This window comes from Pinus tabuliformis, chromosome 5_1, assembly GCF_031772625.1.
Source record: "Pinus tabuliformis cultivar Carrire ecotype Pingquan chromosome 5_1, CPIR1, whole genome shotgun sequence".
In the NCBI taxonomy this organism is placed as follows: domain Eukaryota; kingdom Viridiplantae; phylum Streptophyta; class Pinopsida; order Pinales; family Pinaceae; genus Pinus; species Pinus tabuliformis.
Genome location: NC_142305.1, coordinates 837,248,308 through 837,273,630, shown reverse-complemented (window position 1 = coordinate 837,273,630; position 25,323 = coordinate 837,248,308). Strand labels below are relative to the sequence as shown.

General features: G+C 41.3%; 1 protein-coding gene across 1 annotated transcript in view; it reads right to left on the bottom strand.

Moving 5' to 3' along the window:
• LOC149167487 (Haloacid dehalogenase-like hydrolase (HAD) superfamily protein) overlaps nt 1–25,323 on the bottom strand; it is a 413,892-nt gene that overhangs the window by 359,700 nt on the left and 28,869 nt on the right. The window contains exon 2 of the mRNA XM_089430500.1: nt 16,521–16,566. Coding sequence (XP_089286626.1) covers nt 16,521–16,566 — 46 coding nt within the window. The remainder of the gene's footprint in view (nt 1–16,520; nt 16,567–25,323) is intronic.

Below are 25,323 nucleotides of genomic sequence, written 5' to 3'. Positions count from 1 at the left end.
GATGGCCTACCTAGAAGGAAAGGCAGATGCCTTGCTTGCAATAAGTTCAGCGATTATGTGAAGGAGTGTCCGAATGGTCGGGACACATCACTTGATGATAACAATCATTCCAGGGACATCTTCAATGATCAGAGGAATGACAGGTAATGCAGGACATCAAGGAAATGGCTGACTCTTCAAAGAAAGCAAGGAACCCCAAGTATGAAGAATCAAATGTTATTATATTGGCCCTCTCCTCCAAACTCTTTGGGAATCTGTAGTGCTTCAAGGCACTTCATCGGATAGAAGGGTGCTCTCTCAAATTTGGTAGAGAAGGAAACAATCATGGGATTATACTTGGAGTCAATGACACCTATCCTAGAAAGGGTGTAGGGAATGTTACCCCTCAATTAAATGAGGGTAACTCGAGTCATTTAAAAGAAGCTCTTTATGTACCTAATTGCAAGAAGAACCTGGTGTCCATTTCGGCAATGGAAGTCAAAGGTTTCAGGGTGGCATTCATCGATGGAAAGGTACGTGTTTGAAAATGGAATTTTCAAAGATGTTTTTACTCATGGGTTCAGGGTCGGTAAATTGTATCAAGTTGCAGGAAGTCCATTGGGGACCATGTTAGTTGACACATCTCTTCTATAGCACCAAAGGTCCGCTTATTATGAGACCCTACCCGATGTGAGTCAGACGGTGACAGGGTTGCCTAAATTCAAGAAGAGCATGAAGGTACATGTCCGAGATGTACCAAAGGAGAATATTACAAGGGGATCATTCCCCTGATGTAGCAGGTCCACAGGTTTGGAACAACCCGAGGGGTTTGAGATTCATGATCAGGAATCTCTCGTATGCAGGTGGAAGAAAGCTCTCTATGATTTAGAGCTAACACCCCGGGCTTGATATGAGAGGAATGATAGCTGTCTGATGAAGCTTGAAGGTTGTGGACGATAGACCTCTCATGCTGGCACCTTCTGAGGATGACCTCTTTCTGACAAGTGCAGACCCTCTCATTTGCAAAAGTAAGAGGGAGTTGGATTTCGGATTTGGAATGGTGAACCGCAAGCCCGTGACTACCTCGATGGGCTTAACTTTCAGAAGTTATGTGGTAGGGATGTCGGACCTGATTTGGGAAATGCCTCTGAGTTTCATAAACTCATTCTAGCATTGATGTTCTTGGTGAACTCCTGCCCGACTATATGTTTTGCAGTTAGCATGTTGAGCTCATATATGGTTGAGCCTCACTGGATTGGTGCCAAGAATCTTCTGAGATATGTTCAGGGCACAATCTCTCATGGATTGAGATACACGCCCGGAAATGTGAAGCTGCATGATTATTCGAACGCTGACTGGGCAGGCACTATGGAGGATCGCAAGAGCACTTCTGAGTGTTGGTTCTCTTTGGGTTCTACTATGATATCCTAGATGAGCAGGAAGCAAAAGACGGTTGCTTTGAGCACCACTGAGACCGAATACATAGCTACAAGTATGACCTCGTGTGAAGCTGCCTGGTTGAGGAAGCTCTTCAGTGAGTTGTTTGTACACATGATGGATACCACCATGATCTTCTGTGTCAACCAGAGGGGGATTCGATTATTGAGGAATCCCGTATTCTATGATCGCTCCAGCATATAGACATCAGGTACCACTTTATCTGGGATATGGTACATCGATGAGCAAGAAGGCTCCATCGCATTGGGACTGATGTGCAGGTCGCCGACATTCTGTCGAAGCCCCTGGGAAAGGTCAAATTTGTGACTTTCTGAGAACGACTAGGAGTTGTGGAGAGACTCTCTCCTAAGGGTCCTATATGATATGGACATTGAGCTCTGGGAGCTCTGGGGGGCTTGGGGGTACATCGTGGAGCGATGAGCAACCATAGGGTGAGTGGTCCAGCCTTCCCCTAGTGGTTTGCTATGTAGGCAGGATGAGTGGTTCATCCTTCTCTTGCCAAGACACAATCATAGGGTGAGTGGTTCAACTTTCCCCTAGTGATTTGTTGTGTACAGGGTGAGTGGTTCAACCTTCCCCTGGGATATCCCTTGTGACATGTAGGCAGGATGAGTGATTCGTCCTTCCCCTGCTGAGACATCCTACTCATGCAGTCTGGGACTCATGGGAAGTACATATCACCTGGCCAATGAGTAGGGAAATGAGGACAGGGACCATAGTAGTATCGATGGATGCATCGTGTTACTACCGTACTCCCTATGCTAGGATGATATTGATCTAGGATCAATGAAATTGACTTCGGGTCAGTATGAGTGGTTTGAGACACTCTCTTGATATTGATCTGGGATCAATGAAACTGACTTCGGGTCAGTATGAGTGGTTTGAGACACTCTCTTGATATTGATCTGGGATCAATGAAACTGACTTCGGGTCAGTATGAGTGGTTTGAGACACTCTCTTGATATTGATCTGGGATCAATGAAACTGACTTCGGGTCAGTATGAGTGGTTTGAGACACTCGATATTGATCTGGGATCAATGAAACTGACTTCGGGTCAGTATGAGTGATTTGAGACACTCTCTTTTGATATTGATCTGGGATCAATGAAACTGACTTCGGGTCAGTAAGAGTGATATAACTCACTCTCTTTTGAAACTGATCTGGGATCAGTAGAATGGTATGTCACACTCTCTTCATATGGGACTGACTTCAGGTCGGTAGAGAATGGTATGAGACATTCTCGATCAATTCTTCTTCTTCATGGTTCAGCAGAGAAGTGCAGGGCACTGATGGCAGAGATAGTACAGTCTGACAGATGGATCAGCGAATGGAGTTCTCCCTAGTTGAGAGGAAGTGTTAAAATTGGCAACTAGGGCCAAACTCCATGTGGGTCATCTTATTTATGGCAGCTAATATTTTTCATAGACTCCTCTCATCGAGAAGTGTAGGATTGATCTAAAGATCATCCGATTCCGATAAGTATTAATGGAGATATGAATTTATTTGTGTTATGGGACAATTCATCAAGGTCGGCCAGCAACCAAACTGCCCCCACTTGTGCTCCACGTTTTAGTATAAATACAAGTGCCTTGCAAGTCATTTGGACACACAACTCTCTTGAGATTTCTTCTTCTCCACTTGTTTTGGGTTTTAGTGGAAAGAAGAATCTCTAAGGGAAAAACACAGTCCTAGAGGATGATGCCCTAAACGCAGTCCTAGAGGATGATGCCCTAGCCGCAAAGGGTAGTCTATCCGCAGTCCAAGAGAGGAGATATGGCCGCAGTAAAGAGGTTCCTTCACAGCCTAAACCTGCTCCTATACGCTGCCCTACCCTACCCTGATACGCTGCCTAAAGGATGCCCTAATCCGCTATCATGAGGAGGCCTTAAATGTGCCCTAGTCGCAGATCTAAGGGTGGGTTACAGCGGATGTAAAATGTGCCCTAGTCGCAGATCTAAGGAAGGGTTACCGCTGATGTAAAATGTGCCCTAGCCACAGGTATCATCACAGCTAGCTATTAGGCCGAGCTTGAGGGTTAAACGCATGATGATTGTGACATGTTTTAAGGACTGAATGTTGTTGTGCTAGGCCGCAGGCCATAGCACCACAGTTGGGCTTGCGTAGGGCAACAAAGGGCTGTCATATGCCCTAAGGCAGCAACGCAGCTAGGGAGGGGTTCTATTAAGGTATGTCACAGTCCTTCAAAGGTTGTTTGGAAGTCTGTTGGTGAATCGAAGGCTACAGCCATATGCCCTAATCTAACAGCCACTAATAGAGATAGGAAAACAAAGTTTGAGCAACAAGTTTGATGTTGCTAAGTGAGGATAGGTAGGACTGTCTTAACATGAAGGCTACCCAACTAGTATTAGAATGACTTCCACTGCAGCATATAGAGAATCCTCTTAATCCTCTTACAGTGAACTATGCAGCAAATGATAAGATATGACCATGTTGGAGCAGCATGATGTGGAACACTGCTACAGCATGATAGGCATCATAAAGAAGTGTAGTGCAACATGTTGTGTGCTTGGTAACAAAGTGCAGCACTATGATAGGTGGCAGCATGATGAAGGCAACATGGTGCAGTGTGGAGCAGCAATAGTACAGCATGGTGATGATGGGCATATAGCAGCAACAGGAATGTATTGCAGCAGCAGGATGATGAGGTATTGCAGCATGCATTTGGATGCAACATAGTGCAATGAAGAGCTCAGCATAGTGCAGCATGAGGAGATGCAGTACAGTGATGGGTATAGTCATGATTAGTGAAGCATGATGAGATACAACATAGTGATGATGGGTGCAGCATGCAGCATGATGATGAGGTGCAACACAATGATAGGTACAACATGGTGATGGAGTCACCTTGGAGAATCAGTTGAAGCAACATGTCTTCAACTGAGTTCAGCTACCTCAAGTATCATCTTCTTAGAGATGATCTATGCTCTTATTTAGATAAGTCAAAGTGTTGAAGTTTGTTGTATATGTACTATCTCTCTCTCTCTCTGTTGAATTATTGAAGAACATATAAGAAAAATTGATCAAGGGTTTCCCCACATTGGGATTTGTCCCTGGCTAGCACCACATATTGTGTCCTCTTGTCTTGGCTTGTCTTCTGTGATTTATGTTTATGTTCTATCTGCAATTTACTATTATGCTGATGTGATTGCTAATCTAGAAAAGATATTGAGCTAACTGTGAAAATTGAAATAAATTGCTCTAAGCATAGAACATACCTAAAATTAACACCTCTCAAGCTCTGTCCTGCTTCTATCTCAGCCTACGCTGCCCAGCGTAGCCTCTGTGCTGCCTCTTCTAGATCTCTCTCTACCTCCTCTGCGATGTATTCAAGATCAGGAAATTCTCCAACCGGAACTATCCCTGCCCCTCACTGCAAGAAATCTCCTCAATTTATTCTCTAGCAACTATTGTGCTGCCCTCTCTGAGAAATTCATCTCTTGATCTCTCTCTGATGTATTTTCCAAATGCCCATCAAGCCTCCTCTTATAATCCTTCAGTTGAGAACTAACGGCCCAGATTAGATGCTAATCAATGGCTCAGATCATTTTGGCTTGATCCTCATCTTCTTCTAGAAGTTTCACCCACAGTTTGATTAATACCCTTTAATTATTTTAATTTCCTAAGTTTAGACTGAGGAACCCATTAAAAATAATTAATTATATTAATAAAACTGTCTCTGGGTGGAATTTCTCAAAACGATTTCTAGGTATTGTGGAATACATGTTTTCAAGCCTTCCTGCAAATTTTGAGGTTTAGTGCACATCTGGTGCTACCAAAAATCAACAGTCCCTCTTAGCGAGGAATGTGCTCTAGTAATGCAACCTGCTGAAGCATCACCCTGACTCTGTAACATCTCCCTCTGCGTTGTTGATGTCTAACATCACTGCACACCAACTACTGCGCAAATGTTGCATCTGTGCTGCTGCTGCCAACTACATCTGCACTACAACTCTGCTCCAACTGTTGTTGCTTCCTTCTGCAACAACTACAATGGAAAACATCCAAAATAATGAACCAACTGTGTTCAGTATGATGCATCCTTCATCCGAGTTTTGTCTGCTGCTAGCCTCTACGTTGTCACTAAAGTCTATACATTGTTGTTTTTGACTCTGCTCTGTGCCAACTGCAATGCTGCCAACACTACCTCTGCGCTACTCAGTATATGACTACTACTAGCCACTGCATCTGTCACTCTAGCACCTGACTGCACCACCTAGCACTAGTCCATCCTGCTACTACTGACTATGGGCTCTCGTAGCAAGGTCTTGATCCAAGAGGTGGACTCCTCAAGGATCCTACCCATCTATGGTTCTTTCGAACTACAGTACTAGATCACCCCACCTCTCCCCTGGAGGTATCTGGGCAATCATGGCAAACTCCTCCTCAATCTTTGCGGTTGCAGCCTGCGGATCATGTTTCTCGTCCTTGTCCTTCTTCTTGAGAGGACACTGTGTAGCGTAGTGACCAAATTCACCACACCGGAAACATTTGATCTTTGAGACATCCTTCTTCCGCCTCCACTGCTCTTGTTGCCCCTTTGATGCAAGGGCTGCATTCTCCTCCTCCTCCTTGGGCTTCGTCCCATTGTTGTTGTTGCCATCAAGTTTGCACTTGACTAAGTCTCGCCTCATCTCTTCCTGTTGAAGAGCAACCCACATCCCTTCCCAATCCGGCAATTTCTCTCTGCCCAGGATACTCTAGACAAATACTTGCCATTCTTCTGAGACTAAATTCAAGGCCAACCTCACCATCTCTGTAGGCTGAGGTGATGACCCTACAGCTGCCAACTAATCTCGGACTTCTTGAAGCTTCGATAGGAACAAATCAATGTGTTCCCCCTTCTGCATCCTCGCAAATCTCATTTTCTCCTCCAAGTACATCTTCTGCTGCTCAGAAGATCCTTGATACAATGTAGCCAAGGCATCCCACATCTCCTTGGCAGTCCCTTTGCCAGCAATGTGACATACAACATGCTCCCTCACTCCATCGAGGATCAACCACTTAGCCTTTGCTATTTCAGCCTTGTACTTCTTGAGTGGATCCGCATCTACAGGTTCGGCTACCACACTATCAACATAGGTTTTCAGATTATGCTCATCCAAAAGGCATGAGATCCTTGCCTTTCAAATCACATAGTTGGATGCACCCTCCAACTGATCCTAATCTCTTAACCCATTAGCTGCCATCTCTGCCAATGAATTGTAGAACTGCCTCCTCTCTCCTTTGCGCAGCACTAGGCTAGCCTACACACTCCCTGCTGGAGTTATTAGATCTGCTCCTCTCTGTTGTTGCTCAATAATAGAGAAATCGAATTCCCTGGCTAGGAAATCTCTAAGGAAGAAATTCCCTCAACAGTGTCTCCTTCTTCCTTCTAACGCTTTTCTGCCACAGCCACTGCTATAGAAAATTGTGTCTCATCAGAAAACTACTCTGCATTGAAGCTTCTGCGCTGCTCCCTCTGACACTGGCAAACTTCGATCTAGAAATATTTCTCTCTATCGACTCACTCAGAGAGAGATTTTCCCACGAAAATTTTGCCCTCCTGGCTTGGACTGCGCAATCCCTCTAGGGATTCGATTTGCTGCCTATGCAGCACTTCGACTTCCCTCCTTCTCTTCACGTTGGGCTCTTCCGATCTGCTCTCTTGCTTCACCTATGCTGTGATACCATGTGAAAAAGTCGAAATCCCCGAATCACTACTGTAGCAACTGATTAAGTTTCTTCTATTTGTTAAATTACTGAACAGATTATTTATTGCATCCTACAGCAAATACCGAAACTAATACACTGTAGCCTTCACCAATTAAATTAAATGCGGAAAAAGAAACTGAGCAAGAAAGAAATACACAACACATGACACCATTATTTTTTGGAAAAATATCCCCGGAAAAAGCCAATGCGAGAAAATCGGTGCAATAGCTGAGGGTTTGCATTACTATGCAGTAGTTTTCTAAATACAATATTTGGATGCCTTGCTGGCTATCCAATACAGAGAATCTGACTGACAAAGAGATTAGTGAGAGATACCTCACACTATCACTGGCGATCCAAGACTGATCCAAACACTGAATGGCTAGCCCCTAGCAGTCTCTACGCAGTTTCTGCGCAATCACTGCGCTGTTCTGCGTCACTACTTCTGGGGTCTGCGTCACTCCTTCTGGCTGATCGTTTTGCTTTTGGATCTTCGACTTTTGCCCTCCCGGTCTCACACCCTGGCTTCTAGCTTCAGAACTCGACTTCTCCAGCAAAATACGGATCTCCTCTTAGGCTTTGCACTGCTTCTGCATCAACCTACACTTCCCAACATAGCCTCTGCGCTGCCTCTTTTGGATCTCTCTTTGCCTCCTCTACGATGTATTCCTGGATCAGGAAATTCTCCAACCGAACTATCCTCGCCCCTCACTGCAAGAAATCTCCTCAATCGATTTTCTAGCAACTACTGCATTGCCGGCTCTGAGAAATTCGATCTCTTGATCTCTCTCTAATGTATTTTCCAAATGCCCATCAAGCCTCCTCTTATAATCCTTCAATTGAAAACCAACGACCCAGATTAGATGCTAATCAATGGCTCATATCATTTTTGGCTTGATCCTCGTCTTCTTCTAAAAGTTTCACCCACAGTTTTATTAATACCCTTTAATTATTTTAATTTGCTAAGTTTAGACTTAGGCACCCATTAAAAATAATTAATTATTTTAATAAAACTGTCTCCAGGTGAAATTTCCCAAAACGATTTCTGGGTATTGTGGAATACATGTGTCCAAGCCTTCTTGCAAACTTTGAGGCTTAGAGCACATCCGATGCTACCATAAATCCACAATTATTGCATTTTTGAAATGTGGAATTGAGCATGTTTTAGCTAATTTAATGTATAAGCCAATGTTATATGAATGAAATGTCCTAGAGATTTATTTATCTTGAGAATCTTGCATCATTTGCTTTGAAGTATAAATGCTTGAAGGTCACTTTTCTTTTCCTTCTCTCAACATCGGATCAAGTTGACTTTTTGGGCCTCCTTGATCAAGAAACCAAATTCTTACTCATCACCATCCTTGACTCCATATCCCCAAGTGAATTAGGCACTGGTCCATAAAGGGGTGATCATTTTAACCTTCTTTTTACCATTTTCCCCCTTTTTCCCAGGTTTAGCCCCATTAGGTCACCTAGGGCATCAATTTCCTAAGAATTGACCCAAGGAAAAACTTCGATCTCTTGTAGGCTACTGCGCTGGTGGTCCCCTCCCTCTCCTCCAAATTTGAGGCGATTCTAACGGTCGAATCTCTAGGAATCCCAAACCCTAGCTCTAGGATCGAATTTTGCCTAGGCATCCCGAAGGCTAGACCTCTATAGGATCAATTCAATCTTTTGAAGTAAATATTCTTGTTTGGTCCTTTCCCCTCGCCTTGTCCAGGATAGGAACATCATTGGTTGTTGCATTCCATCCCCGAACCTGGGCTGGGTCCACTTGGCCCAGTGTGGTCCCACTTCCCAATCAAGATTATTTGTCAAGGACCATTTGGAATCCAAGTTTCCCAAGGATTATAGGGATTGAAAACCTTGTTTGTAAGTCTATTTCTTCTCCCTCAACCCTTCAATACTCACCCCTTACCCTTGGAAGACCAAGTCCCTTGCTTAAAGAGCAAGCAAGTTCCATTCTTCACTCCATCATCGAGAAAGGGTTTCTAGGGTCACCTTCCACCTATTCATTGTCATATACTTTACAAGTGATCCCTACACTACCGAGACTCCTCCCATCGATGAAAGTTCGTAAAGAGCAGGGAGACTTAGCTGTGGTGACAGTGGGCTAAGCTTCCACAATTGCCCTTAACCTAGCAGTTGCCCTCTTAGGAACCCCTTTTAGGTCCCCAGCTGGTTTGAGTGGTAACAGGTACTTAGCAGCCATGAGAACCATTGTACAATCTGAGCCTTGCACATTCGAAGAAGCAGTGAAACACCAACTTTGGAAGGATGCGAAGAACGAGGACTATGAGTTAATCGTGAAGAATGATGTCTAGGATGTGGTTCCTAGACCCAAGGACAAGTCAGTGGTCACTTCAAAATGGCTTTACAAGATCAAACATGGAGCTGATGGGAGTGTTGAAAAGTTCAAGGCCAAATTTGTTGCTCGAGGCTTCTCTCAAAAGGAAGGAGTAGACTATGATGAGATATTTGTACCATTTTCTCGATATACCACCATCCGTTCGATCATAGCCCGTGTTGCCTCGCAAGGATGGAGCCTTCACCAAATGGATGTCAAAAATTCCTTCTTGCATTGCTCGCTTAAGGAGGAAGTCTATGTAGAACAACCCGAGGGATTCGAAGTTCAAGATCGTAAGACACATGTACGCAGGTTGAAGAAAGCCCTCTATGGGTTGAAGCAAGCCCCCATGGCTTGGTATGAGAGGATTGATAGCTATCTTATGGAGATGGGATTTACAAGGAGCAATGTTGACCCAAACCTATACTTCAAGGATGAAAAGGACAAGCCTCTCATTCTGGTCCTTTATGTGGATGATCTCTTCCTGATAGGTGATAACCCTCTCATTCATCAATGCAAGAGGGAGTTGGCTTACGAATTCGAGATGAAGGACCTAGGACTAATGCACTACTTCCTAGGGCTGGAAGTCTGGCAAAAGCCAAGAGAGATTTTCCTTTCTCGAGGAAAATACATTATGAAGCTACTTAAGCGATGTGGGTTGGTGGACTGCAAGTCCGTATCTACTCCGATGGAACTCAACTTCAAGAAGCTTATGTGGAAGTGTTGTTGGGCCCGGATTAGCAAACCCTTTCGAGTATCGTCAACTTGTGGGGACCCTGATGTTCTTGGTCAACTCCTGTCCTGACATATGCTTCGTTGTGAACATGTTGAGTCAATTTATGGTCGAGCCTCATCACATTCATTGGATTGCTGCTAAGAATCTCTTGAGATATCTCCGGGGCACAATCCACTATGGACTGAGATACACTGTCGGGAACTTGAGACTACATGGATATTCAGATGTTGACTGGGCTGGCAGTGTGGTGGATCGTAAGAGCACATCTGGGTGTTGCTTCTCTTTGGGGTCTACTTCTATATCTTGGATGAGCAGGAAGCAGAAATCGGTTGCTTTAAGCACCGTCGAGGCCAAATACATTACTGCGAGTATGGCCTGTTGTGAAGCTGTTTGGTTGAGGAAGCTCTTCAGTGAGCTATTTGAGCACGTGTTGGATACCACCGTGATCTTTTGCGACAACCAGAGTGGGATTCATCTATCAGAGAATCTCGTGTTCCACGACCGCTCCAAGCACATTGATATCAGGTACCACTTTATGCGAAATATGGTACAACAGGGAGAAGTAAGGCTCCAACACATTAGAACAGATGAGCAGGTCGCAAACATTCTCATGAAGCCTTTGGGTAAGGTCAAATTCTTAACCTTCCGTGAGAGACTTGGAGTCGTGGAATGACCCTCCTATGAGCATCCCATATGAGTTGGACACTGAGCTCTGGGAGCTCCTGGGGACTTGCAGTACTTCTTGGAGCTATGAGCGACCATAGGGTGAGTGGTTCACCTTCCCCTAGTGGTGCGCTAGATATAAAGTGAGTGGTTAACCTTCCCCTGTGATACCCCATGATGGTTGACATGTGTGTAGGGTGAGTGGTTCACCTTCCCCTACCATTGCGGACACACGTATGTAGGGTGAGTCGTTCACCTTCCCCTACGATTGACATATGCATAAGATGAATGATTCACCTTCTCCTATGTCATATGAGCAGGATGAGTGGTTCACCTTCTCCTTTCGATGTCCCAGCACACATCCTACCCATGGAGTCTGGGACTCATGGGAAGTACCTCTGATCTGGCGAATGAGTTGGGAAAAGATGGTTAAGGATTGTAGCACTACCGATGGACGCATCGTGTACTGTCGTACTCCCTATGACTAGGATGCATGGTGTTCAACAACTTGATCTAGGATCAAGGACTGACTTTTATCAATGGAGAGTGGTATGATCTTATGACTCACTCTCGATCACTTCTTCTTCATTATTACTTCATGGTTCAGCAAAGCAGAGCAGAGCAGAGCAGTGATGACAGAGATGGTACATGATGACAAAGATGGTATATGATGACAGGATGGCATGATGATGACAGGATGACATGATGATGCAGATGGATTGGCAAGTGGAATTCTCCCTAGTTGAGAGGGAGTGTTAAAATTGGCAACTAGGGCCAAATTCCACCTTAGGATGGATCATATGATGTAGATGATTACTGCATTGGATTCCTCTTTTAGAGAGGTCCAATTTTGATATAAAAATCATCTCATTCTGACAAGCAGAAGTGGAATTTTGAATTTATTCTCTCTCATGCACAAATTGTCAAGGTCGGCCTCAGTGAGATAGAGCCCAAGAGATGTGTCTCCACACCCTCAACGACTTGTATAAATAGGAGTGGCCTCTCTCCTCATTTGGATATCACTCATCACATCACACATCTCTCTCTCTCTCCTCTCTTGATTGGTTCGTACAGCTTGGAGGCAGCCTCTCTCTTCTTCGCACATCTGGCAGGAGGCCGAATTCTTCTGGAGCAGAACATGTCAAATTTCAGGAAAACAGACCAGCGTTGACTTCAAATTTGACCGCATAAATTACAGTTGTATTTCTCTCTCCTTTGACTGGGTTTGATCGAATTGTTTTGGGCTGACTTTGACTCTCTTAGAAGGCCGAATTGCACTATTGTTGACCAAGTTGCTTGGAGGACTTTTTGGTGTTGCTTTGACTAGCATTGATTTTCTGTTTAGGGCTGCAGTGGACTGTTGTTGACTGTTGATTTTGACAGGGTTGTTTTGGGCAAGTAAATTTGATATTTGTACTCTCTCTCTCTGCTAAACTATTGAGTAATAATAAGAAGATTTGATCAAAGGGTTTTCCCCACATTGGAGTTTTTCCCTGGCATCCACCAAATCTTGCATCCTCTTGTCTTTTGCACATGTTTTTATGTTCTATCTACATTTACTATCAATGTGTTTAAGTTAATGTGATTGTTACTAGAAATAATTGGGAATTGTCATTGGGTTGATAAGGAACATTGAAGTAAATTGTGCTAAAGCATAGAACATACCCCAACTCGTTAAACCCGGAACTGCAAGAAAAATGACGTCCTAGCTGATCCTGCCTCTACGAGAAATTTGCTTGGCCTCCTGGAGAATTTCCAGACCAACAACAACTGAATTTCTCTTCCCTTCAGCAAAATTGATCTCCCTCTGAAGCTATCTACGCTGCCTCTATGCAACTTCTCTGGGAAATACAACCCTTCTACTACTGACTCATCGGATCTGGAAGATTTCCTCCGGATTCACTAACCCTGCCCCTCTTTGTCTCTAGAGTCTACTTCCCTTCTCTAGCTCAAACTCTTCTGGTAACTGTTGATGTTCTCTGGAAAAACGAACTGCCCAAAGAAAATCGACCTCAAGTGTGTCAAGTGTGTCAAGTGTGTGTTCTCCATCGACCCATCGACCTCCTCTTATAATCTCCAGTTGGGACTCCAACAACCAAGATTAAAACATAATCGATGGCTGAGATCATTTTTGGATCGATCTGTGTGAGTTTCTAAATAATTCACACCTTTCTTAATTAACACTGATTAATTAACCCCTTTTCCTAAGTTTAGACTTAGGAAATATTTAAAAATAGGCTAATAATCTAATTGAGACACTTCTAGGTGGAATTTCCATAAACAATTTCTGGATTATGGAGAACTCATGTGTTTTAGTCTCTCCACAAAGTTTCGAGACTATAACACCTCCGATGCTACAAAAACTCACACCAGCGCAGGGAGGAAGAGAGCCAAGTTAGCCGAGAAGTCAATTCAAGAAGCCTAGGAACGAGTTGAGACTCCTAGCTCTATGTTCAGACAGAGCAAGCAGCCACAGAGGTGCATCAGATACATGGCTTTGATGATTGAGTTGTTGGACACAAAGCCTTCTTGTTATGAGGAGACAGTGTCTCAACAGGTTTGTCGAGATACCATGGTAGTGGAATATTCCTCTATCATGAAGAATGATGTCAAGGAGATTATGCCACACCCAGAGGGAAAATTAGTGGTAGAATCACACTGGGTGTACAAGGTGAAGCATGGAGCATATGGGAGTGTGGAGAAGTACAATGCCAAGTTTGTGGCCAAGGGCTTCTCGTAGGTTAAGGGTATCGACTACGATGAGACATTTGCCCCAGTGACTTGTTATTCATCCATGGGGATGATTCTAGCACTTGCAGCTCAAATGGGGTAGAAGATCCACTAGATGGACATGAAGACAACATTCCTCAAAGGGGTGGTTGAGGAAGAGATTTATATGGAGCAACCAAAGGGGTTTGAGACCTTCAGCGGGGACACTCATGTTTGTTTGCTGAAGAGAGCTGTTTATGGGCTCAAACAAGCACCAAGAGCATGGTACACTCGCATTGATAGCTACCTTCAGGGATTGGGTTTCACTAAGAGTGAGGCGGATGCCAACCTATACTACATCACAGTTGGAGGGCTTTTGCTCATTCTAGTGCTCTATGTTGACAATCTTATCTTCACTGGAGTAGACCGCTCAATTCAGGATTGCAAGGTAGATCATGCAAGAGAGTTTGAGATGAAGGATGGACATAGGGCTTATGCACTACTTCCTTAGGCTGGAGGTATGGCAAGGTGATGGGGAAATCTTCTTGGGGCAAGGGAATTACACTACAGAGATCCTCAAGAGGTTTCATATGTAGGATTACAAGCCCATGACCATGCCTCTAGTCACAAACTGGAGGAAGGTGGACACTAGCAGAGCAGAGCGAGTAAATACTACATTGTACAAGAAGCTCATCGGGTCATTGACGTACTTAGTCAACACATGGCCTGACAATGTTTTGCAGTGAACCAGCTAAGCCAGTTCATGATGGATCTTACCAGAATTCACTAGGTTGTTGCGAAGCATGTTTTGAGGCATCTCAAAGGCAGGACAGATTATGGATTATGGTACAGATAGGTTGATGGAGTGAGGCTTGAGGGCTTCACGAATGCAAATTGGGTAGGGAGCTCCACAGATCAGAAGAGTACTTCAGGTTGTGTCTTCAGCATTGGGTCAGTGGTTGTTTCCTGGTTCAACAGAAAGCAAAGATCAGTTGCACTTAATTCAGTAAAGGCCAAGTACATGGCTACCAACCTTGCAGCATGTGAAGTTATTTGGATGAGGAAGTTGCTTGTAGTTCTCTTCAGGCAGGGGATGGAGCCCACTATGACAATCAGAATTGCCTTAAGCTCTTTGAGAATCCAATGTTTCATGATCGCTCTGAGCACATTGAGATTAGGTATCATAATCTCAGGGACTGTGTGCAAAAAGGGATAGTGAAGATACAATACATTCAAATAGATGAGCAGGTTGAGGATATCTTGATGAAGGCCTTAGTTAAAGGCAAGTTTGTTTTTTCAGAGATAAGTTGGGAGTTGTATAGAATCCCTTCCTCACTAAGAGGGAGTGTTGAAAATGTAGTGATGGAAGGTCTTTTGGCTTGTGCCTTAGCTAGTGAAGACCACAAATTAGTCTTTCTCTCACATGAGTGTGAATTCATGAGATGGACTTCAATTACAATGAGTTGATTTCCAGTCTACTGGAATGGTCATCAAGTTTGCATGTGTAGTGTTGGAGCTTCAGCTCGTTGGAGTCTTCTTCAATTAGACTATAGGATGAGGTGGCAGTGACAAGTTCAGTTAGAACAAGTTAAGACTTCAGTGTTGATTGGAGAGAGAACAAGTTAAGACATTAGTGTTGATTGGAGAGAGAATGAGTTGAGTTCTCAGTTAACTCGCAATCACAAGTAAAGGAAACTCATGACACTAGTGTGAACTACTAATCGAACTTGGCCTCCTACCACACATCGAATTCTACTAGGCAGAGAAGGACGAAAGCACAAGATAAATAATCATTCTTTGTGTGGAATGCGTATAATTGAGGAGCAAGAGTGTGCATAGATTTAGGAGCAGAGGTGCGCACAGATTGTGGAGGAAGGGGATCAAGATTCGCAGAGCAGGTCAAGACTATCTTGAGCAGAGAACAATTGCGTGCAAGACCGAGATCAAGAGCAGGGCTGAGAGCTTCTTCTCAAGGGCCAAGAAGCAGAGATCAAGGCAGGCCGAGATCAATTGTAGAGTTGAGATTAGTGAGGAGATCCTAGCGCTTTCTCAGTAACAAATTGATGGCTGCAGTAGCAGCATGAATTGTAATAGATCCATTTGCTCAAAGAACAATCAATAAAAGACCACAACAAAGAAACCAGGTTTTCCCGTTTGGGTTTCCTAAACAAAACAAGTGCATGTCAATTTTGTGTTTTTATCTCGATTATTTTATGCTTCATGTTGAATGTTAAGAAACACTATATCTCGGTGAAAGTTAAACTCGGTTTCAGTTTTCAGTTGCCTTGTTTTCAGTAACTCATCTAAGTAGTGTGCAGAGTTTCAAGAAAATTAGCATGCATAATAGTAACAAACTGCTATAGAACCCAGATTACCATTTGTGCATTTAAATTCCGCATGTAGTTGCATAAGAATTCTGCTGGGAGCTGTTGGAAGAGCCGAGTGGCATTATATCTAATAACTACACTGGTAAATGAAGAAAAATTCATTTACAATACCCCACTGGCCAAGGAAAGGCAAACGGGTTTGCTACATATGTTGCGAAGATGAGTGCCTAATGAGCATGCACTTGTGTTTAAGCCCGAACTTCGCTAGCTCAAAATCAAATTCGAAATTGCTCTGAGAATGCTCTTGGCACAATTTTGCAATTTAACCATATTTACAGAATTCATTCTGCTGACCAGACTAGCATAGACATGGAAACCAACAGGGCACATCATATAGATCCAAATGAAAGGGATGATTACTTAATCGACACGGGATTATGCCACCGAAATGCAAAAGAGTAAACTCCAAGAACACAAACAAAGTGCATGGAAATTGTAGGTGAGGGCACTGTCACCCTTGTGGAGGAGATATCTAAATGTTTCAATTTATTCTACAAATACCTCTACTGAATGAGGAAGAAAAATTACCTGCATAATCATCCAGATCATATGAGGTTCTGGAGAAGAGTTCAAACTATTTAAGGGGTTATCATCACTGCAGAGTAAAGAAAGGGCAGACGGATATGTCATGGATATTTTTATTGGATATACTTCGCTTGACTATTGTAAATTCCACCGTTAGATATTCTAAATAACATCTGGTTGTCTTTTCTGACTTTAATCAAACCAATGCAAAAGGACTTCTGTACAACTACAAAATTACTCTAATGTTGTTCCAGGTAAGTAGCCGGAAGCTCTAAGTTGGTTTAACACCTCTTCTACTCTACAACCTCCGTCCTTCAGGTATAGATAACAACCGAACTTGTCTTAAAATTTGAATTCCTAGGAATTGAAGTAAAGGAAAGTGGATAAATGAAAAAGTCCAAACTAAACTAATCCATAATGGGTATAAGAACAATGAACAAAACAAATAGAGTAACCGACTTTGTGATTGATACCTGAAGGATATGATTTTGAAGGTTGAGACATATGGGCTCTTTGTCTCGCCTTGCTAATTCTTTCATACCCAAGTCTCCCTGGCAACTGTTTCTCGCCTAATGTGGGTCTACATAAGAACAAGAATGATGTGGGCAATCTAGCTGAAGCTTGAAAATTCCACATTGATGGGTATGGTGATTGACTCGCAAAGGCCTTTGAAAGTTTACGAATCTAGCATTCAAAATATTGCAATCTAGGTTTAGATTATTTTGTGTTGGACGGACAATTCCACTGGGGAAGCAAAGTTTTCGCGGACTAACAATACTACACTCGTGTAACCGGTTGGCAACACTCAACATAGATTTCAACGGGTGGGTGATCATTTTGAATGTAACTAATCAGATTGTAAATCCGAAAAAAAATATGGTAGTTTCCTCAAGGATGTTAATGATACAAATTAATGCAATCTGTTGTTGTGAATTAGGTTTGTAGGAAAATTAGAAAAGACACCCGATTTTGATTATTTGACTTTTTGAGAGGTTTGATTTAGCTCCAAATGTACAAAGAGGACTTTATTCACTAACAAGTATGGCCTGTATTGTCTAAATGATATGATCACATTATTACTAATAAAAAAAGGGCTTCATCAAGGTGATCAGCCCTCAATGTATCAGGACTCACTCTCAATTCATTATTCATTATTGGATTGCTTATTGATATAATTTGAGAAATTTTAATCAGAGAAATGGTAAAGATTGAAATTTTAAATATATAAAAATGTAATTAGTAATTTACATTTCCAATATTTGTAAGCAAAAATAAGTTTATATATTTTTTTATTTTGTTTTATTTTTATTTTTATGTTAAAGGTTATATTAATATAAAATTTGGTATTGTATTTAATGAGATATTTAATGTGTAGTTATGATCTATATATAAATAAATAAGATATTTGTTGTATGAATATGATTTGATATTTGTTCCCAAGATTTTATTGATAACCTCATATATTTTATAAGTTATTGTTTTGATTTTCATGGGTTAGTGGTATTGAGTTTCTTTTGTTGGCTTTACACTAATTACTATCTTCAAAACACGATTAGGGTTAGATAGTCTCCTTAAGCTAGCTAGGTTTTTTTTAAAGTAAAATGATTGTTTTCCAACATAATAGAAAGACTATGGATTCGTTAAAAGGTATGGTCTCCCAAATGACTACTAAATGATCTTGAATTGAATTGAAGAATTTTAATGACATCCACGATGACTACCCAAAAGACTCAAATCAAAATAACACATGGTATTTTATAATTAAAGGTTATACTAATATAAAAATTGGTGTTGAATTTTATTTTTAGTATGTGATTATAACCTATGTGGTGTATATACTTAATGTTTTTTATGTATATAAATAATTTTAGATATTATTTAGAGAATTAGTTCATTTAATTGGTAATATTTTAATAAGATGTTTTCAATAATTTGATTTTCATAATAATACGAATAGTAAGTTTACACCACTAGATATCATTCTTAAAATAAAGAAAGGGACCAAAAAAAATTTAGAAATATTCACATCTTTTAAATGATTATGGAATTTTTTTTAAACAATAATTATAAGTCTTATCATTATAATAAAATATTTTCTATTTTAAGACATCAAAAACAATTTAAAAAAATTATATATATATATATATATATATATATATATATATATATATATATATATATATATATTAAGACACCAAAAACAATTTAAAAAAATTATACACACACACACACATATATATATATATATTCCCAAATGGGGTGAGCACAGAGTTCAAAAGGGGGTCTTGGGGATCAAGCCTACCACTCTGCCAAAGCCTACCACTTTAAGTAGCAAGGGGCGCAGCTCACCCTCGGCATGCAACTGCATGTAGTCCCACAAATGGTTATTTATTGTCGTGGAGGATGGATGGAGGCTATTGTAATCTTGGTGGTTTGGGTGGGTGTTCGAGGCAAAGGTGAGGTCATGGTGTCGACCTCCCTGCTGCTGGTGGAATTGTTGAGATTATGTGTAGAGAGAGGGCCGCTAATTTGGGTGTCTAGTTCTAATTTTGTGAGGCTTGTGTGTTGCTTGGAGTGAAGTGGGGGTTGGAGGGGAAACTTTGTCTACGTGAGGAGAATTTGCAATGGGATCTGGATTTTGATAGTGGCAATGGATGAAGGTCAAATATGAGTAACGCAAGTGCAACAGTTCAGGTTGTCTCCCTCCTATTTTTGGTTTTCCTGCTTGCTATTCGTTATCGTTATGGTAGTTATTTACTAGTCAATTTGTCAGTGGTTCTTGTCAAGCAAAGGTTTGGGGAGAATCTGGTAAAATTTAGTTCTTGGTCTGGTTTGTCTTCGTTTTAGTAACAGAGAGTTTTGGTCAATGTGTGTTTCATCTCATGTTTGGACGGTATAAGTTGATTTATAAAGTGTCGTCCTCCTGGTTCAATTCAACAAAGTTTAACTATGGAATGTCTTGTACCTGGGGTTGTTTGTGGCTCTATCTCTGTCTAAATCCCCAATTTTCAGTGGGTTGGAAGCACGTTGGAAGCGGGGAGGAGTTAATTGTATTTGGGTGCATAAGTGTTGTTGATCCTCCATTGGTTTATTCTAGCATATCTTTCCTAGCGACGACATTGATCATCTAGTCAATTTGCACTTTGTTTGTGTTCTGTCATGGAACTATTCTTGTTAGGTCATGGTCGTAGTTGCTTATGCTTATTTGCATATAATCAAACCCCTCCTACCTGTAATGCCCCAGAGGCAATGTATGCGATGCAGAAGGGGCGATAGCAGTAACAACCTACAAGGGCAATGTGGGGCTCGACTTTTCACCCAAGATCTAAGAGCAACATACTTCAATGCAGTGCCTCCTAAGACACGGTGTGAAATTAGGAAATTAGAAACCCAGGCGAGGGCGGAGAGGTGATCCCATTCAGATTTTAAGATAATTGAGGAGGTCTCTTGTTGGGTTTTTTATCCTCGCCACACCAAGGAATGGAAAAATAGTACCTCAATTTTGTGGTGCTTCAATGGAAGATGAAGACTCGACTTAGTCTGGTATTGAAAGATAAACAAATGGAAAGGTATAACGTGTTCGCTTCACTAGAGGCTATCAAAAGGATGTTGAGGAACTAATGCTTCTCCATGGATAGGCTCGATGCAAGGTTGGCCCATGTAGTGTTGGAATTTCCACACACCATAGGTATGGTTTATGCCTTAGCTAGGAACATAAATACACAGTAGTACCCAATTTTAAACAACTTTGCACAGTGGAATATAACATCAATGAGATCAATAACAATGCACATTATTTATGGCCAAAACATGTTCCTTATTAGTCCTTCAATATGAAAACCTGAGGGCTCCCGTACAAAGGACCATGGCCCTTTAGAAACCCTAGTACAATGTTATAATACAAAATACTTACAATTTTTTAATCTAGTAAAATTGTTGTCTCAGGGCTTAACCAACCCCCTCAATCAACCTTGTTGTCACTGTTAATTCCTTCCAGTTGATGTGGCAGCCCTCAAATCACCTTATTGTTAGCCTTGGCCTTCTTTAGTAGCCCTCAGTCTACCTATTTTGCGCTCCACTGGACCCTACCAACATTGTGTAGGTCTTAGCCTACACCCCTTGGCACCTAATAAACCCGACCTACCCTCATTTATACCTAGCAGACCTAGGCCTTCGTGGTCCAACCCTAATAAACCTAACATACCAACCCTCTTGTCTCTTTCTACCTACTACTTAGGAACTCAACCTCCTGGTCCACCCTTTGGCCATCCCCTTCAACCTTCCAATGGCCCTTCTTGTAGTCTTCATAGTCTACAACAAGCCCTAACGTGCCTCCTTTTACCCTTGTCCAACTACCTTTAGGCCATGTCCATCCTCGGCCCCTCTTCTATTAGCTTCGTTAATCTTACCAGGGTCCTTTGGGTTGTGGTTGACTTGTTTAGCTTGCCTACGGCCAAACTACAACCCTCTGCGACCACCCTCTGGCCCTTTGCGAATACCAACATAGACTTTGGTCTCCCCTGCTTGCTAGATAGGTAAACTCAACCTCATAAAACAAACTTCCTCCTTAGCTACAACTTTTAGCCTTTACTCGCCCTCTCTCTAACTTGTTGTGGCTCCTCTAGGGTTATCTTCCTCACAAGTGATGTCCTTCTCACTTAATATGCACTTGCCTCTCCTTTGGCTTCTATATATACTTGTCCAAGGTGTGTGAAACCCCAAGAGTAATATCGCTTAGCCTCGCTAGCCAACCTGAGCCTACTTTACTCAAAATTAAATTAAATTTATTAAACTAATTTTCTTGGGTTTCAAGCCCACTCCTTTGGGTCCAAACCCCAAACTAAAAACCATAAAACCCCCAAGGGATTTTCCACTTGGAAATACCTTCTGAGCTACCAAATTTCAACTCTCTCTCTTAATGAGGAAGATATTTCCACCACTCCCTAGAAGTGGTCATGCCTCTGAATTTAATCCACAACCACATCCTTCTAGAAGACCCAGATCTTCAAAGGCACCATACTCCATGAAATATCCAGCTCCATGACTTTTCCTTACATGGCCATGATTTTCCTTACACGTGCCACGTCTGCCCTTGCATGATCATGACTTTCCTTACATGGTTCATGACTATCCTTACCTGTACCATGACTTTCCTTGCGTGCACCATGACTTCTTTGCATGGTCTACAACTTTCCTTGAACGCACCATAACTATCCTTGCATGGTTCATGACTTTCCTTGCATAGCCTCGAAGACTCCACTCTTTCTCTTGAATCTAAAGGTTTGACTTCCACTGGTCGGCTAACTCTCCTTCGTAGTATCCCTATGAGCCTACAAAACCTCCTCTTGGCTCACTCTGCTTTCCTTCCCAAAAAGAGTTAGAACTGAACTTGTATCCTTTCAAGGTCAATCCCAAGTTGTGGTTGAACATTGGGCCTAGTCCTCTCTAGACCACTGCAACTCATATCTGCAAGTGTCCTCATCCTACTGGGTTAAACACCTCATATGCACATTGCTCCATTGTCGAATATGCAACTTTATAACCCAATGAAGATATTATCCCGCGATCAACTTGTCATCCACCTATAGCTACCTTGTCCATGCCAAAGCATTCCCTACCAAGGCACCTAAGTTGTCTCAACTTATTTTAACGAGTCAATGGAAGTCCATCAACAGTATCAGCACTTTGCCACTCAACATATTGTTGTGCACCGAGTTCTCCACCAATCCACCAGAACTCCCATCCCATCTCGTCACCAAACTAGTCAAGATCACATCTCCATGTTCTCAATTGAACCTTTTGCTCCATGTCTAGCCAACTTGCTTGGCAACACTGATGCTTCCTACAACAGTCTCATAGCTCCATCTAATAGTTGACACCTTGGCACACTCTAATCAGGTTTCCCTTCAAAGCAACTCTAAATGCATGTTGGAATTTCCACACACTCTAAGTCTAGTCTATGCCTTAGCTAAGAACATAAACACACTAGTAATGCCCAACTTTAAACAACTATGCACAACGGAAAACATAACAATGAGATCAACAACAATACATAGTATTTATGGCTCAAAACATGTTTCTTATTAGTCCTTCAATAATAAAACCTAGGGCATCCATACCAGGGATCAAGGCCCTTTATAAACCCCATTACAATGCTATAATACAAAATACTTATAGTTGTTTAGTCTCATCAAACTATTGCCTTATGGCTTAACCATCCCCCTCAATTAAACTTGTAGTCATTGTTGATTCCTTTTACTTATGTGGCAATCTTCAAATCACCTTGTCGTTAGCCCCAACCTTCTTCAACAACCCTTGGTCTTCCTATTATGCCATCAACTAGGCCCTGCAAGCACTATGTAGCCCTTGGCCTACCCTCCTTGGCACCTAAAAAACTTTCCCTACCCTCCTTTGTATCTAGCAGACCTTGACCTTCCTAATCCATCCCTAACACACCTAGCAGACCAACCCTCCTATCTCTTGTTCCTTGCTACTTAAGACCTTGGCCTCTTGTTCTGTCCTTCAGTCGACCCCTTAAGTCTTTTAGTAGCCCTTCATGTAGCCTTTTGGGCCTGCTGCAAGCCCTAACAAGCCTCCCTTTAGACTCTTCCAACTGCCTTCGGCCCTCTCCAACCTCGACCCCGCTTCTGTTGGCTCGACTGATCATAACAGGGTCCTTTGGGTAGCGATTTCCTTGTTTATCCTACTTGTGGCCCTCTGTAGCTGCCTATGTAGACTTCAATCAGCCCTGCTTGCTGGACATATCAAATTGGCCTCCTAAAACAAACTTCCTCCTTGGTTGCAGCTTCTAGCCTTTACTCGACCTTCTCAAGCTTGTTGCGGCTCCTCTATGATTGTCTTCCTCACAAGTGATGTCCTTCTCACTTAATATCCACTAGCCTCTCCTTTGGCTTCTATATATACTTATCCAAGGGGTGTGAAACCCCACAGGCCATGTCTCTTGGCCTTGATGTCAACCTAAGCCTACATGACTCAAAATTAAATTAAATTTATTGAATTTATTTTCTTGGGTTTCAAGCCCACTCCTTTGGGTCCAAAAGCCCAAACTCAAAACCATAAAGCCCCCAAGAGCTTTTCTACTCAGAAATACATTTTGAGCTACCAAATTTCAACATGTAGAAGGGCATCTACTATGTGAATCTAATACCATTTCATCTCCTAATTCGAGTGTTAGGGACCTGCCTCCCATTTCTTCTTCTGACTCTTAATGGCTATCAAGTTTGCTAGTATAGTTAGTTTTCTATGTAATTTTGTAACGACTACCTAGTTTGTTTGTTTTTTGGAATATCTCGGGGGTTTTAGAGAATCATAGTTGATGTTTTTTCCTAAATTATGTGGAGACAATAGTACCTCCATAGTGGACTAGATGTGGTAGCTCTGTATTTTGAAATTATTCTGATAATATAAAGTCTTATATATATAACTAACATTGTAACTCGTAATTTATATTGTGAATTGATAAAAAAGGAATAAAAATGGTGCTAGATATAATTTTCCTAAATTGTTTTTCTTGTTATAATTAATATAAATTTTTGAAGTTATTATGATAATTTAAAGTCTTATATATATATATATATATATATATATATATATAATGAATTGATAAAAAAAGGATTAAAAATGGTGTTAAATATAATTTTCCTAAATTGTTTTTCTTGTTATAATTAATGTAAATTTTTAAGGTTATTTATTTATAAATTTGTGAATGATACTAATAAATATTATAATATTTTAATGTTAAGTAACTATTATTGCATTATTTATCTAAACAATAATAATACTCAAATTTGAAGGTTATTCACAAGTAATTTGATGAGATTCCTTTGATTGTAGGACAAAGAATCCATCTCTTTGTAGTGATTTGACCATTAAAGTCTAGAAGTCAATGTATGAGACTCCCTTGTTTGTGGGATAAAAGAGCTACCTCTACACAATAATTTGATCATTAATTTTTATAGAGGTATACATACTTTAACCCTCATTTCAACCTATAACTTAAAAAAAAAAAAAAAAAATCATATATTCTTAATCATTAAATTTATGCAACTTATAATTGATCATCATTATCTTTTATGACAAATAAGTATATGGAAGATATTAACATCCACATTAGTCCAAGTAGTTAAAAAAGGTTTTATTTGTCACAAAGTTTAATATTTTTCTCAATATAATATTTTTTAACATATATTAATTGCATGTATAAGGTGTTGATATTTTGGAAGATCACGGTGTTGGAGGATGTGTCAATGAAGGAGGGTTGGGGAAGGGGGCAGGTGCGGTGGGGAACCCGCTACCCCGTCACCTCCCATCACATTTAAGGAGGGGGGTGGCATGGCTATCCTGTTGATGAATAAGCTTGTCCACTTACACCCTTACGAATCCTTGGCTGGCTAGGACAAGAACATGGGTACTACCCAATTTATAGCCTGATTAGAGTATGGTACAACTTCAAAGTAACAAAAGACAAAAGTAAAACTCTATAAAACCATAATAATATTTACACATTTAAAGGAAAATTTATATATAGGAATGTAATGTTAAACATGTCAATAAACAAAATGATCAGATTTGTAAAGCCAAACTCACATACATAACTATATTCAAGTTTAGAATATATATATATCTGCCTTCGCTTAAAATATCATTCCATTAAGAACATAATTACAATATACAATGTACAGGTAGCCATAATCAAGTAAAGGAAAATGATAAACAACATAAATAGTACACAAGATGGCAGGAACAATAAGAAATCCTCCATTGAGTGCATTAAAGAATAATGTTC